Source organism: Apteryx mantelli, chromosome 1, assembly GCF_036417845.1.
Source record: "Apteryx mantelli isolate bAptMan1 chromosome 1, bAptMan1.hap1, whole genome shotgun sequence".
NCBI lineage: Eukaryota > Metazoa > Chordata > Aves > Apterygiformes > Apterygidae > Apteryx > Apteryx mantelli.
Window position 1 is genome coordinate 160,389,339 of NC_089978.1, and position 15,615 is coordinate 160,404,953.

The window sequence follows — 15,615 nt, forward strand, 5'->3', positions numbered from 1 at the left end:
AGCAAAGACAACGGAGCTGGGCAGGGGGAAGGGAATGAAAACCTTGCTTGAGGAGAAATAGTAAAATAAAATTATTCTCTACAGAAACGATTTCCCTTCTTTCTTTCCACCATAAACTAATCCAGGACTCCCTGTGGCTTTTCCCATCCCATCCCTCACTTAGCACTGCAGGCTGAGAATTAACCGCATTAGTTTTTGCACGAGCTAGCTCAGATACTTCAAACCACATATTTGCAGCAACATGGTGCTCTGCGTTAGCTGCACTGTTCCCCTTCTTGGCAGGCTGCAGCAGGGACATACCCACTTTTCTGTGTGCTCTGAGCACAGAAACAGTAACTCGCACCCTGCCAGCCTGGGCTGCCAACAGACTTTCTCTAACCTTAAAAGGTTGCAGAGATGGAAGAGCAAGGGCACTGAAGACAGAAGCTGGAGGAAAGGTAGCTCAAAATTATAAGCTGCTGCTTTCTGTTGTTTGTGTAGGCTTTGTTCCAGCCCTTCCATCTGGCTAGTTACACCATAAAAAAGGCAGTTTTGAGAAGTGTCACTGACAGACCAGAGGCTAATTTGGCCTTGCTGTGGCCAAACCTCTGTGCAGCAAAGCTTTGTGAGAAGCTTTGATAAACCCAAGATTGCCAGCAATCCACCTAGACCTAGCCAAATAAATAGCAAGTAAATCCAAACCCACTACTTACGGCCAGGACACACTATGGTCTGTCAAGTTAAGCCCCACTGGTAGCTCCAAAAGGAGCTTCTGCTCCCACCCAGAGCCTGTGATAAAGGATCCCAGAGATGGCTGGCTGCTGAAGGGACACAAAGAGACACGCACATGGAGAGAATATAAGATGGCTTCTCAGTTTTGCCCAATTCCCTCACAAGCCCAGGAAATAAACTTATTTGTAAACTGAGGTGACATCTATCTCATTTGTGACTTGGGAGAGCCCCAGACTCCAGTGTGCTGCTCCTGGGTGGGAAGAGCACCCCATTAGCACACAGAGGTCTCCAGAGATGTGCACTCAGGTGAGACAATCACAGCTGCTCCAAGCCCAAGGCTGTACTAGCGGTCCACCAAGGGGAAGATGGGAGATGTTTTAGAGGAGAGCATACATGGTAGTTCCCTGTAGGGCTAGCTGGCTTGGGCTATCAGACAAAGAACAACAGACAGTCTTAAGCTAATGCTACTCTGGAAATACAGGCTCCTGGCAACACTGAAGCAATTTACAGCCATAGATAGTTTCCTTCCTTGTAAGTCAATGCTGCCTCAGCAGAGCACCTAAGAATCATATCCCCAAGGCCCAGAATGAGACCTGCCTGGAAATCTTTTAGATCAAGTTATAAGACAGTGAATTAAAGCTATAAGAAAGGAGTCAAAACCTATGTCCTATGGATAAAAGGAGAGTTTGTATGGTTTTTTTTATGAGTCTTAAATGCTCTTTTCCGTTTGTGAGAAAATATATATTCTCAGAAGTTTCAACAAGATCTAGTTTCAAAAGCTGGTGGGATTAAGTCCTTTAAGTTTAAAAAACATGAAAAAATGGTGAACTAGATTTGTTTTGTACACCCAGAAATGCAGCATTAAGGTATTTTAAATTTTGATCTTACAAGAATAATGGAGGCTGCAGTGAATTTGCAATCTGTAATGACACTGAGCTGACAGAAAGGACCTGCACCTGCAAACGTAACTACGTTGGGGATGGATTTAAATGTCGAGGCAATATCTTCCAGGTAAAGCATTGCATGTGTTTACTGTCCCCGATTGTTCTTCAAATAGTTATTCAATACAATAGTTGTCTGTTGAAACATGCCAATTTTGTCTTTGATAAATGGATAAATCTATCCCAGAATTCGCAATAATCCCTATCCAAGAATACGGGAATGGGAAATTGCAAAATAACCCTAACCACCACAAAGAATCAGGGGATAATTTAGTTGGAGGGGGACTCCTGGAGGTAGTCTGGTCCAACATCCTGCTCTAGGTAAGGCCAACTTCATAGTTAAATCGTGTTGCTCAGGGTCATGTTCAAGAGCAACTAGTTTATACCAGATACTGCATTCACAGAGGTACAGTGATCTGAGTATGAAAAGAGTGAATTTACATATAGTCTTTCATACAACACCAATCAGGACTATAAATCAAAGACTACACTGGAAAGTGTAGTTTTTGATGATTTATAGTGACAACTTAAAGTTGGCAACTTAAAGTTGAAACATATTGAAAACTTGATTTTCAGAGCATGCTAGCATTTTGCTTTAAAAATCAGACCCTTTGAAAGTACTTCAAGATTGGAACTCACATTTTTAAAAGTACTTTCCTAATACAACTTTCCATTACAGTATCTTTGGTACACAAAAATAGAAAAATGTGTTTTCCTGTAACAGCTTCAACCTTCCAGTACTGACAGTCCAGTTATGGGTTTGTTTCATGACATCTCCTTAATAAGGACATAACTTCAAGAGGAAAAGAAAAACTAAACTGATAGATAATTGTTATGAAAGCAGTACTAGGGAGTTAATACTGGTATTTTTTAGACTTCAGAGAAGGCTGTTCTTTGATAGAGCAAGGTAAGAAAAGAACAACAGGAACAGTGCAGATGGATAGCTTTTAGATGGATAGCTTTTATTCTAGGCCAAAAAATCCCTATCATGAAACTTCTCCCTATTCCAAGTGCTGCATTTGTATTCCACAGACGTTGCTCCAGATTTGCAGCACTGTTACAAAGTCTTATTCTTGATTGCAGGAACTTCTCAGGGACTCCAAAACATCTAGGTTTTATTTTCACCTAGAGGTAAGAAAACCTTGAGGGTGTGGTTATGGGGGGTTGTTTGTTTTTTCTCTTGAGGGCATGAGGGCGAGTGGGCCCAAGAGATTCAGTGGGTACCCAACATCCTTTAACTTAATTAGGACTGGAATCACCAATCACTCTGCTATTAATTATTAACTGCTATTAAAACCTCTAGAGAAATAATAATTAAGACCAAGACCCCAGGGAAACTCGGGGCCTCAATGCCAGGCATAAAATTGAAGCTTTTGCCCATTCACAGTCTGAGATCTTCCAGCATTTCTCACTCTCAAATTCTGATGTGAACAGCCATCTTCTCTACTACCCCCACTCACCCCAGGCTTTTCCAATTTGACATGCTATTTTCAGTCACCCCTCTGAAATGTCCCAGGATGCTGCTGCATGTTGCTAGACAGCTGACGTGCTCCTCTATTTCCAACTGCCTTTCGGAGAACAGCAACAGTAATTCTCTGTGTACTTGCATGCATCAGGACAGCACAAACTTCTACACTGACCTGCAAATCCACAGACCCATATTCTAGTTTCTCCCATCTACCATGGAAGCAGAACTGACTTCATTTCACTTTACCAGAGCTTTCTCTTCTTATTTTAGATTATCAATGGTCATTGTAAAGTGCCTGCAATACCCCAGGTCAATTTGTACCTCAAATAGTAATAAATCCACAACTAGGTACACACAACCCTATATCAGCTAAACACATGCACAAACATATGTGTATTCACTTTTGAATATCTCAAGATGAAAGGGTTTTTCATTCTGCCTTGCCCAGGAGAGAATAGCCCTCTTCACCTTTCTTACACTTAGTATTGTTTATTATGGTACATAAAAATGAAGATTTGACTTTAAGCTGAAGGAGCAAACAGAAAAATCTTCCATCTTATACCTACATACAGTGGTGACAGATAAGATTGAGAAAGAAAGTCCACCCAGTAGAAGAGTATTTCTCTCACTCTTGCATTTCAGGGAAATAAACTGAGCACGCAGCAGTATTAGGGCTGCAAACACCACTTCTCATTTGACAGGCTATCCCAGGCTCTGTCTGTTCACTGGGTGAAATTATTTGCATTAATAACTCATTACTGCTTTGTCTCTTAAATTTTCCAGGCCTTGTCTATCAGAGATATTGCAGGTCCTGGACCTTTCACTCTATTCGTACCTCGCACAGATGTATTAAACACTGACCCACGAGTAAGTAAGAAAGCAGCCGCAGGCTTTCTGCAAGCCATCCACAAGTTTTTGGATTGAGATGCCTTGCTCGCATGCTTTGCGACTCCTCCACTTTCTGTTGTAGGTTAAAGACTGGCTTGCCAGGGGAACAATGGCTCAAATCCTTCGGTACCATATGGTGGGTTGTGCCAGTCTATTGTATAATGACCTGACAACAATTGCAAGCATCACTTCTCTCCATGGGGACCCTATACAGATCAGCTATTCTCAGGTAACAGAGCAATGAAGAGGTAGCAATCAGAATAAAGCTGTCTGCTGTCTTTTAGCTTTTTTAAAATCAGAACAATCCCCTTCCTTCTTTGATGCACAAAAAAGTAAATAAATAGAATTGAAAAAAGGATTTCCCATTCAGCTGAAAAATTCAACACTTCGTATTTGCTATGCTAAGACTGCAGTTGCATGATCCCTGCTTTGATGAGTTATTTTATCCTCCGAGTGCAGCTTTATGAGCATGACCAGAGTTTGAAAGGGCAAGGGGTGACTTATTAAAACTGAGGCTACTACTTGTTGCAAAGAAAGCAGTGAGTGAGCTCACCATATCAAAGAATTTTGGCATCAGCATCACTCTCCCACAAAAAACATTTTTTGTTACCTTTCAGAACTCTGTGTATTTGAACAATAAAGCTGAAATTATATTCAGTGATGCTGTTGGCACAAATGGCGTGATCCATGTCATAAACCAAGTTCTGGTCCCATCGCAGATTCAGGAATTTCCCCCAGGCACTAAGAAGGTACGTACAGTTCATTACACATGCTTTCTGAAGTGCTAAGGCTGCACCATTCTTATATCTACCAGTAAATGTGGAAAAGCTCCCAAGATATGTAACACATACAGAGAACAGTGATGCTATAAACTCCTATACAAGCATAATTTGACATTGATGAATAAATGCCTGTATATTTAAAATTCCTTCAAGAATTATATTTATACAAAGAATAGTATAAGAGGACTTCTGCACAGGGCTTTTACAATGGCTTTGATTTCATAACAGAGAGTGACTTAACAGGGGAAAGCAAGCTAATACCTTCTTTTTTAAATGCCCATATAATGTATTTATTAGATAAATCTACTGCATATGTCTTTCTTTGCAGGAAAGCCTCAAAATGGTTGCAGCCAAACATGGATACATCCTGTTCAGCAACTTGCTAGAGGTAAGAATAATGAATCAGCAGCCATCAGGCATAGGTTTTAGACACATTTTTTAGACGAAAGTGCAGACTTGGCACACAGCATCACTGACAGGATGGTGCTCAATAGATTCACAGGGCTTGCAAAAAGGTATGTGACAAACCTGGTCTTCATGCAGTTCCTGTCCCACAGGAAGGGACATCAAGCGGACCTGCCACGACCTGTCCTCTCCCAGCTCAGCTCTGACCTACTGTATGCCAAGATTATGTGGCCAAGATTTGACCCAAGCACAATTTCTCAAGCCCAAAGCTGGGCCTGCAGCCTGATTTTTAGTGGGCAGTCCTGTGTACTAAAACACTTTTGAGAATTGGGCCATGAACTGAACTTTGGCAGCTCAACTCAGGCATCCAGTTTTTAAAGTCACGGCACTTGCAGGCCATTGACCAGGAAGCCATCAGGGCATTTGTCACTATAACATCCCAAGCCACTGAATCCCCCTTATAATGGGCATTCATCCTTCAGGGTCAACCTCATTTTAGAGGGACAATTAGTTCTACCCCTCCTTGGTTTGGGGGGGTTTGGTTGTTTGGGGTTTTTTTTTCCTTGGGTTTTTTGTTTTTTTTTTTTTTTTTGGCTGTGTTGCAGAACAACCACCTGCTCAGTCTGATCAACGATCCCATTCACAAACCTGTCACGCTCTTCTGGCCCACGGACGCAGCTATCAGAGGCCTCCCACAGGAACAGCGGGACTTCCTGTTCAAGAAGTCCAACACAGACAAACTGGTGCAGTACCTCAAATTCCACGTCATCCGAGATGCAGAGGTAAAGCCTTTGATTTTTAGAAGCATCGCCAAGGCTAAGCAAGGCTAGAAGCATAGCAAGGCTAAGATGCACAAGACCAAACATGCATCTCCATTTTCTTCCCAGGTGTTGGCCTACCAGCTCCCCCGCTACAGCTTACTGAAAACCCTGCAGGGCTCCAACCTCAGCGTTAGCTGCGGAGATAACAGGGAGATCGTAAGTGTTTGCCCTGCCATCATATTTACCCCTAGCCCCTGCAGCAGGATCTACTCAGGCAGACTCCACTGTGCCTATGCAGAGCCTGCAGAAGGGGCCAGTGGCACCAAAAATTACTTGGTCTTTGCCAGTCCACGCTAACAGCTCCCAAATCTGTCAGCCACCCCAAACGATTCAGCAGGCTAGACTGGCAAATAAGACAGTCTGTAAGACTTTTTAGAGCCATCATTTTCTCTGCTGTAAGATGCCATTTGTTCAAAATAGCTCTCAGAGTTACCTGAACAGACAAACACCAGCACATTTGAACTTTTCCCTCGATGAAATACACAATGCAAAACTGTAAGATGAACTTGGATTTGGGAGAAACCTCATGAATGCAGCATCTGCACACAAACTCTGGTCTGTAAGTATTTAGGCACTAACATGCAGGTGCATATGCAATCTGTTAAGCCAGAACAACAGCATGTTTTTCTGTGCAGAAGTACTGGATCATAACCCACACATTCTCTGACTGGCATCCGCCACTGAAAATGAGGCCAAACTAGAATACACATAAGGCAAACCTGCAGCCATAGCACAGGTGTGCTCTGTGTTCTTTAGGAGAGGAAAAGGATCTGCCATCTGTGACGTTACAGGACCCTGAGCTGCAGGAAGAAAGGTCCCAAAACTGATTTCCAGCCCCTGCAGCCATCAGTGTTACCTACAGGATAGTTTGACACACCATTTTACATTGGAGCTTTCCTACAGAGGGAGAATCATTCCTAATTCCCATTCAGGATCTGGATTTGGTTTGAACCCAAGGAAAATTGGCTTTTGATTTGTTGTACCTTTCCTCTCTTGTCCTGTCTTTCAGGGCGCCCTTTTCCTGAATGACAGGAGGTGTAAGATAGTGCAGCGGCAGCTGGAATTCGATGGGGGTATCGCATATGGCATCGACTGCCTGCTGATGGATCCCAGCCTGGGGGGCCGCTGCGACAGCTTTTTCACTGTGGATTTTCTGGTCAGTCTGGCATTTGTTTCCCCAGTGAAGGCATGGCCTGTGGGCCAAACCCTATCCTTACAGAAACCAGGAACAACACTCACAACAGCTTCAGCACTATGGAGATTAAGTACTATCACTTCAGGCTGCCTTCAGCTGCTGCTTCATATTTGCCACACTGGCTAAAGCACAGGTTAAAAAGAAATGCAATGCTGCGCCTAAGAGATGTGCAGAGATAATCTTGTATCAATGCTAAGGAACACAGGAGATAAGTGGTCGCCATTTAAGAGTAACTTAGCTAGCTCTGACCAGATTTCAACATTTTTTCCCCAAGCCAGAGCAGTACCTTACAATGCAAGCATGGATTTTTCCAGTCTGCTTTTGAATAATACATATTCACCCTATGTATTTGGTCATACAGACTTTATATAAAGTTCCCACTTACAAGGAAAGAGCATTACTGTCCCAGCTATGGGATACTATCCTAATGCTAAAGCATTAAGGACACAAAACAACTGCCTAGCCTGTAAGCCAGGGGCTACGTGTCTCACATATGTTCTTTCACAGAAATATGTTTTAAGGCACCTGAATATGCATTCTCAGTATGGAGGAAATTTCCTGCATGAACTTTGATGTGTCCTGTAAATAGGATGTTTTGAAATCTATAGATTTCTAGACACTCACAGTACACACAAGGCATCCATACAGTATCAGCAAGGACTATGTTGGTATCCAGAATGAGAAGGAAGCTTTCTGGAATTCATCACTGAGGTAGAGTACCCAATAGACTTGATTTTTCAGAGAGGGGGTGCTTGGTGCTAGAACCAAAGTATTTGCAGTAGAAAATGTGATTTCCCTCTCAGGTTCAGTGAATGATCAGCTTTGCATCTTCCTTCTCTCCCCAGCTAATGTTTTTGTTTCTGATAATTCTGTTTAATTCAGTATTTTCAAAATGGAACAATTTGAAATTGTTTCAAGACCAAATTTACTTCAACTTAATTTTTATATATATATATATATATATATATATAAAAATAAATGTACCTAGATAAAACAAATGTTTTCATTTAGTCAATCTCAGGAAGCTTATTGGAATTTACATTTCAGTTAGAAAATCAGAACTTTTGTATATCATGTCTGCACAAGGTACATTTTGTTTCATGGTTTGTTAAATGAAGTGAAATAGCTATTATTTCTACACATCTGGTCAGCACTTCCTGATAATTAATTTGGAATACTGGAAAAGGGTTAGACTTCCAAATCTGATTTGCCCTGTGTCAATACTTGTTTGGAGACTGTCCACCATCTCCTTTCCCCAGTTGTTAAACTGGGGGGAAATTTCTTCTTCCAGAGCTTTTATTCTGATGTGAATTCCATTTCTTACATTTCACTTCTTTAAATTAATGCAACTATTTCATTGTCATTTTCCTTTACTCTTTCTTCAAAATTCTTATAATCTGTATTAAGAGTAATAAGTCCACATTCTTTTCTGCTCATATTTACTGTTCACGTAAAACAAACACTCTTGGCCATTTTGAATAGCCTTTTGTTGTTGTTATTATTTTTAATACAAGTTTGTTTGTTTTTTCTCCCTTTTCTACAACAGGGGTATTGCGTTAGCTGTTTCAGTAATTCTAAGTGCCCTCCAGGGACAAAACCAAAGGTAATACGTTAAAATCATGCGTTTAAGGCGTCCAGCCTGCTGGTCTCCGTACTTCACATAATCCTAAACTAGAATAAGTTTCTTTGACAAAAAAGGGAACTCTGAACAATGAAACCACACAATTAAATGAAGCCATAAAACCTCACCAAGGGAAAGCTTTGGCCCTGAGCACACACATCCTGATGATGGGAGAATCTTGTCAGATGCTCACACTGCATGCACTGAAGCAGGTGCTTCAGCTGACTTTGGAGCAGTTCCTCCATCCTCATTAATGGTGCTCATGAAGTCAGCAATGAAAGAGAAGGTGATGGTCTCATATCTGCACTTTTCACACATCAGATAAATCCTGACCACTCACAGCATCTGTGGATGCCTCAGGCAGCTTTTCACTGACATCAGGTCCTAGGAAACACATTGAGATGAAAACCCTGGGCAACTCCAGGTATCGCCAGTATCCTGACTCATTCCAGCAATAAAAATTAGCTTTGAAACTAGTTGTTGTATTTCAACAGCTGTTCTGTGAGCAGAGGAAGTAACAAGTCCTGGTTACACAGGGATTTGGGTCCCCTGTTCCCTAGCCACAGCGATCCCAGCTCCTTGCCAGGAGCCCCTCAGCTGTTCAGTTGCTGCTTTTGGAATTAGCTTCCTGTCTTTCCCTTAGCAGAAAGATAATCAGGGGCCACTCTTTTTGCTCAACCCCAGTCATTACCAACCAAAAACCAATACAGAATGGAGTTGCTTGAGCCTTGTTTCATTGGGACAGGAGACTAGAAGAGTTTGAATCTTCTCCGTTTATCAGTTTCCCTTACAGAAAGGGATTCGTAGCCAGGCTCAAATATTTGTCAGCTGCTTACTCTGGCTCACCTTAAGAAACAGCTTACTTTGGTATATCCCCCATCCCCAGAACTGCTTTGCCCCTCTCCAATATTCACACTCTGGGCGTATGGACAGCTCAGAGGTTTATGAAGTAGATGCCGAAACACCCACAAATTACTACCTGTTACATTTAGAAGAACCAGAATCAGTATTGGCTTTCCTGGAAAAACAAGCAGCTCATCAGATGCTAAGTGAGCAGCTGGGACTTTCTAGCAACAACAGTTTGATTCAGCCCACATCAACAATAATACAATGAGTAAAAAAAATTAAAACACAAAAAAATTCAGAGACCACTCATCTTGCTGTGTTTTTCTCCCTTTCTATGCTGGAACATGCAATGCCCAGGAAGGGATTCACAGATGTATGTATGAATCCTATGGGCTGCCGAGACATGGCTGTCGCAGGAATTGTTCGATGGTGATCCATACCGCAAAGTGCTGCGAGGGTTACTTTGGGCAAGACTGCCAAGGTAGGATTTCCCTGCTGCAAGTTGGTGTCCTCTTAATACCCAGCTAACAGAAAAGCTAACAGGAAAGGAAGGCCGCTGCTCCTTAGAGTCAATAGTTGAAAGAGGGGATACGGAGTAGCTAGGGGAAATGCATCCCTGCAGTAATTACTGCATTTGTATCCAGAATCAGCATGGTCTACACAGGAGGAATGGGCCTTTATGAAACATGAGCTATGGAAACTTGAACTATGTGATCTGCAATAAGAGACATGAATAGAGACTATCTGCAAAACAGGGATTCTGTTGCAAGAACTGAAGTACACAAAAAGTATTACTGCTTTTGACTGCAAATAATCTTTTTCACATGTTTACAGCAAGTTTTAAACTCCATGCTAGTAATGAACTAAGTGAATATTATAAAGAGTAAAGATTGCTATATTGTAAGCATACCTAGAGAGTCTTAATCAGTCACCAGCTGAAAGTCCTTTGAAAGCAAAAAAACCACATCAGGCTAGAGACTGCAACACCAGAACACACTAAGCACATGCTGTAGCATTCCTCACCCATCCACAAGTGCACATGCCACTGGTAAGCTCAGAAATTGCCCAATGTAGTTTTAAACAGGCATGAGAGCACTAGGGAGGTTTTACCTCCAGCTGTTTGTTAGCAGACACTAATGAACTCTGGTCTCCTAAATCATTGGACATAGTCATGGTTCTGTGAGGAAATGCAGCAGTTCCTCCCAGTTAGCTCCTAATTTACATGAGTATCAACTTCAAATGCCAGCACCACAGGGGAACAGTATTAAGGCTCTCATCAGCTCATCTAGCACCAAGTCTCCCAACCTCAGTTAGCTGTATCCACACACGCTATGTCTGAGGAGCTTCAAGCAGTCAGTTGTTCCCTTTGATTTTTCTCAGCTCCACTCAGGCAACATGCCATGCTGAGACCCTGAATATGCCATATTGTGAGAAGGGAGGCAAGCGACAGTGCAGTATCAGGCCAGCTGAACTGATGACCAAAATGATTTGCCTCCTTGTTGCTGAGGGTGGCCCAGCCACAGTTTGGACCCCAAGCAGTGGCACAGTGCTTAGGGAGATCCCAGTGCAGGTAACTGCTAGCAGACTGGTCTGGGCAAACTTAGCCCTGCCAGCTCACTCTTTGTCCAGATTTCATGAACAAAATCTGGGCACATGCTGGTCCCAAACATTTTTGGCCAGCCTGAGCTGCCCTTCCAGCCCAGGGGTAACCAGGGCTCACCCCAGCAGTGTGCTGGTGTGCAGACATGCAGGTGGGCCTGATATGAGCATGAGCTAGGGATTGCTGATGGTGCACACATCTCCCAGGGGTCTGAATAAGCAAGCTCTAGATAACAGCTCTCAGTACCCAGGGCTGGAAGAGTCCACTACATCTTTCTGCTAGGATTTGTAAAAGTAACTGAAGGCATTAGGAGCATAAACTTGCACTTGGAAGTATCACAATTGCTTTTACAAAGCCTAACAGAGATGCATTCATAAGTATTTCACTGTTCAAGGCTTTTACAGAATAATGAATGGTGACAACAAAAACATGCACTTGAGCTCATCAGCCACTTCTTTTAAAATTTCAGCTTGCCCAGGAGGGCCAGAGACCCCATGCAATAACCATGGCTCCTGTGATGATGGATACACAGGGACAGGAGAGTGCAACTGTGACAGCGGCTTCAATGGGACTTCATGTGAGCTGTGTTTGCCAGGCAGATATGGCTCTGACTGCAAACGTATGTTTAAGTTTCACTTCTATACTGTTTCCCATTACAAGTCCAAACTATTTTGTCCATGGTAGGTTTTTAAGTAGACCAAGAAATGCTTCTCCATTTCATCATTAACATTTCTCCTGAGTTCTTCCTCACACAGACAGATAGCACAAGGTCTCAGAAGAGAGATCCACAAAAGGGAGGAGGAGGAGAAGGTGGTGAGGACAGAGGCTTGTAGTTAGCCCTCAGTGCAAGGCTCCTCCTGTTACTTATATACAATACCTAAACATCAAATACAGAACCTTAGTCAGCAAGTCTTTTCAGCTACAGCACAGCCTTGTACCCCATCCCAGTAAAGGGCAAGACAGTATTTTAGCAATGTGGTTTATAGAGGAATGCAAGAGGAGACAGCCAGTGAAGGAAAGAAAAGATGAAGGTAGTCTGTGAAGAGGGACAGCAGCTCAGAAGTTGCCCAAATAACCCCCTTTGCTGTGGTTGTAAGTGTAACCTAGGTGGAACAAGCCTCACGTTTCCTCACAAGGGTTAATGTCACCCTTTGAATTTAAATGTTTTCCCGGCATAAAACTTTCTGATGGCAAGTTACAGTCTTAACTGTTCCATCCTAACACTGCATGCACTGGTAGCACCCATGAGCACATTCAGTTGTGGGTTATAGGTGGATAGCCTTAGAGCAAAGGCAGGGCACCAGATACCAGCACTCAGAACTATGCTTACCTGCAGTTTATCCATTTTACAGCACACCATAGCATAAACTCCACATGAGCTGTTAGTCTGAAACCCAGATTACAATATTTAACAGAGGAAGGTCTTACAGCCCCTTCTTTTTAATACAGGCTTATGCTAGCCATAAGCTAAGTAATTGGACTAAGTGAATGGAAGTCAGAGGGTAGAACTCCATTTCAGCAGCACCAGGCTTTTACAAACTCAGAATTTCACCAAATCCCACATTATTTTCCTCTATAAACAACAATATTGAGGAAAAAAGGATGCAATTTTGTTACATTACAACACACAGAGCCATCAATAACTCCTCAAGAGGAACTCAATACACAAGTTATAAGGCCCAAGGTGGGGCAGGAAATCACCTATAAAATAAAGCAACCCCTCATGCTTGAGCTTGTAGGACACAAGGGCTAACATCCCACACACAAAAGGAATTCAGAAGACTTCAGTCATAAAAATATCCAAAACCTGAAAAACATATTACAGGTGACTTGCCCACATTTTACAACAAAGCTCACTAACCTTGTATTTGACCTCCTTTATCAGTCAAACCTTCTCCCACACAGTAACTAAGCATATTATTTCCACACACCTTAATTTTTAAGCTTGTAACCTTAATTTTCTCTCCTAAGGGGCTTCCCCACAGCTAGCAGCTGCTGCTTATTAGGATGAGATTCAGGCCCACCCATTAACTCTTTTCTACCATAGTTCTTCATGAAGTTTGCTCCTCCTATCACAAGGCAGATCAGTATTTGTTTTCAGAGGTGCATCAAACATTATAAATCATAGAATCACAGAATAAGTCAGATTGGAAAAGATCTCAGGAGCTCTCTAGTCCAACTTCCTGCTCAAGGCAGGGTCAGTTCTGAGACCAGACCAGGCTGCTCAGGGCTTTATCGAGTAGGGTAAACCTCCAAGGATAGGGGTTGTCCAACCTTTCTGGGCAGCCTGTTCCACTGCTTGACCATCATAGTGGTGAAAAGGACTAATCTAAATTCTTGCTAAATAATACTATACCTGAACTGACAATCTAGGTGGTGTTTCTCAAAGAAAAGATTTTCCCCCTTCCCAATGACAGCTCTGTAAATGATTGATCTGTGTTTCTTTCGCAGTCTGTGAATGCAAGGCCCATGGGCAATGCGACGAAGGATACTCTGGAACAGGACGATGTTTCTGTGAAACAGGATGGACTGGTCGGCTGTGTGAAACCAAACTAGGTCTCTGTCTAATCTCAGGTCAACAGAGGGTTTGCATATAGGAGAGAAAGAAAGGGTTAATAACATCAGAAGCCTTCACCTGGAGCTAAGGGAGCTATCAAGAGCACTGATTGGGAGATAGGGTCTGTGTCCCTAATTCTGCTGCTGACTGAACAAGTCCCTTCATCTCCCTGTCTCTTTATGGGTGAAATGGGAATATGAATGTTTACCTTCCTTGTAGAAGTGCTTTGGGCTACATAAGAAAAGGTATTACCCGAGAGCTAAGCAGTCAGAAAAATATTCATACAGGTTTTTCAGTTAGCAAGAAAGGTATAACAGCTTTCCTTTCTGCACTAAACAAGGATGTTGCAATGTAAATAGCATGACGTTTTCATCCAGGCTGTTTTTCATTCCTCACAGCTCTGCTGCCAGTGTGTTCTCCAAGCTGTTCCACCAACGCTGTCTGTACAGAAAACAACACATGTCAGTGCAAGCCATTTTACGATGGAGATGGGATCACATGCACAGGTGAATTCCCTCTTGCATTCACAGCATGCTAAAAGAAGGCACGTTCTTCTGGCCACACACACACCTGCATACAGTTACTGTCCAGCATGAAATGTTGGCTATCAAACCTAAAGACTTGCAGCAAGCAGGGACTGAAACAAGTTTAGACCATACAGACCATTTTTTTCTAAAGCAGGTGGGTGGCTTCACCAGGTTTTTGCAAGCAGGAGCATCAGCAACAGGTGAGCTAGCTGCAGTCATATTTTGGAGGATGGCAGGGTTTTCAGCAGTAATTCACTTACAGGATTTCTTTGGTGACTTTTAGCAAGGGAATTCTCTAGTAACATTACTGCAGAAGCAATCATTCTTTCTGAGCCAGGCACCTCCCATCCTCAGAAGCCACCCTGGCCAGAGCAGTATCCCCAAATGTGCAACTCTTACACGGCCAAGAAGCAAAACAGAATCTCTGGGGAATGGTGCCATGTTTTTAAATCTCAGAAGTCCTGACAAGGGCTAGCTATTGCACAAGTTCAGGAATGGCTCAGGAAACTTAAAAAGTATTTTTTCCCAAACAAGTGTTCTAGTCTCCTTAGGGTGCATTAAAAAACTGGAGGTGGTTTACCCTTGTGAAAAACATCCTCTTCTAAGACACACTTGACTCGTGTATTTTCTTTTCCCTTTGCAGCTGCAGACCTTTGCATACAAAACAATGGTGGGTGTCACAAGGCAGCAGAATGCACGCAAATTGGAGTGAAAATCTTTTGTAGTTGTCAGAAAGGATACAAAGGAGACGGTTTTACATGCCTTCCAGTAAATCCTTGTGCTGATGGGTTCAATGGAGGCTGCCATGAACATGCCATTTGTACAGTCACAGGACCTGTAAGTTGAATAATTTTAGTCGCCCCCTGGGGAAGTCTAAAGCACTTCTTACTGGTGCCAATAGAAGTCTTCTAATTGGCTTTGCCCACAGCTTGATCACACTCTGTACCTCTAAAAGTCACTTGTTTTCCAAAACAATATTTACATATGTCCAGCCTACTTTCCACATTAATTGGGCACCCTCTCAATTGAGGGGTGAGAAACAGCTCGTTTTGAAATCTTTGCTCTAAAGAAAGGGGTCCCACAGAAGATGAGATATTTTGCATGTAAAATTTTTCTGACACTTTTTCTTAGATATCCCTATTTTGATACCTCTATTTGCAATAACAGTTTGGTAGCTTGAAATGGCATATACTTTGGTAGGTAAACCTAGGGACAGTTGAGAGAATAGGTCACTTGTTGGTTGCCTGGGACTC

The 15,615-nt window shown here is 42.5% G+C and overlaps 1 protein-coding gene across 2 annotated transcripts in view; it reads left to right on the top strand.

Moving 5' to 3' along the window:
* The window catches only part of STAB2 (stabilin 2), a 98,685-nt gene that overhangs the window by 69,287 nt on the left and 13,783 nt on the right, over positions 1–15,615 (top strand). For both annotated transcript variants that reach the window (XM_013947480.2, XM_067308395.1), the window contains exons 45-59: positions 1,603–1,722; positions 2,736–2,783; positions 3,904–3,987; positions 4,091–4,237; positions 4,626–4,757; positions 5,119–5,178; positions 5,801–5,977; positions 6,083–6,172; positions 7,026–7,172; positions 8,758–8,814; positions 10,036–10,159; positions 11,748–11,897; positions 13,730–13,834; positions 14,234–14,341; positions 15,006–15,199. In XM_013947480.2, coding sequence (XP_013802934.1) covers positions 1,603–1,722; positions 2,736–2,783; positions 3,904–3,987; positions 4,091–4,237; positions 4,626–4,757; positions 5,119–5,178; positions 5,801–5,977; positions 6,083–6,172; positions 7,026–7,172; positions 8,758–8,814; positions 10,036–10,159; positions 11,748–11,897; positions 13,730–13,834; positions 14,234–14,341; positions 15,006–15,199 — 1,743 coding nt within the window. The remainder of the gene's footprint in view (positions 1–1,602; positions 1,723–2,735; positions 2,784–3,903; positions 3,988–4,090; positions 4,238–4,625; positions 4,758–5,118; positions 5,179–5,800; positions 5,978–6,082; positions 6,173–7,025; positions 7,173–8,757; positions 8,815–10,035; positions 10,160–11,747; positions 11,898–13,729; positions 13,835–14,233; positions 14,342–15,005; positions 15,200–15,615) is intronic.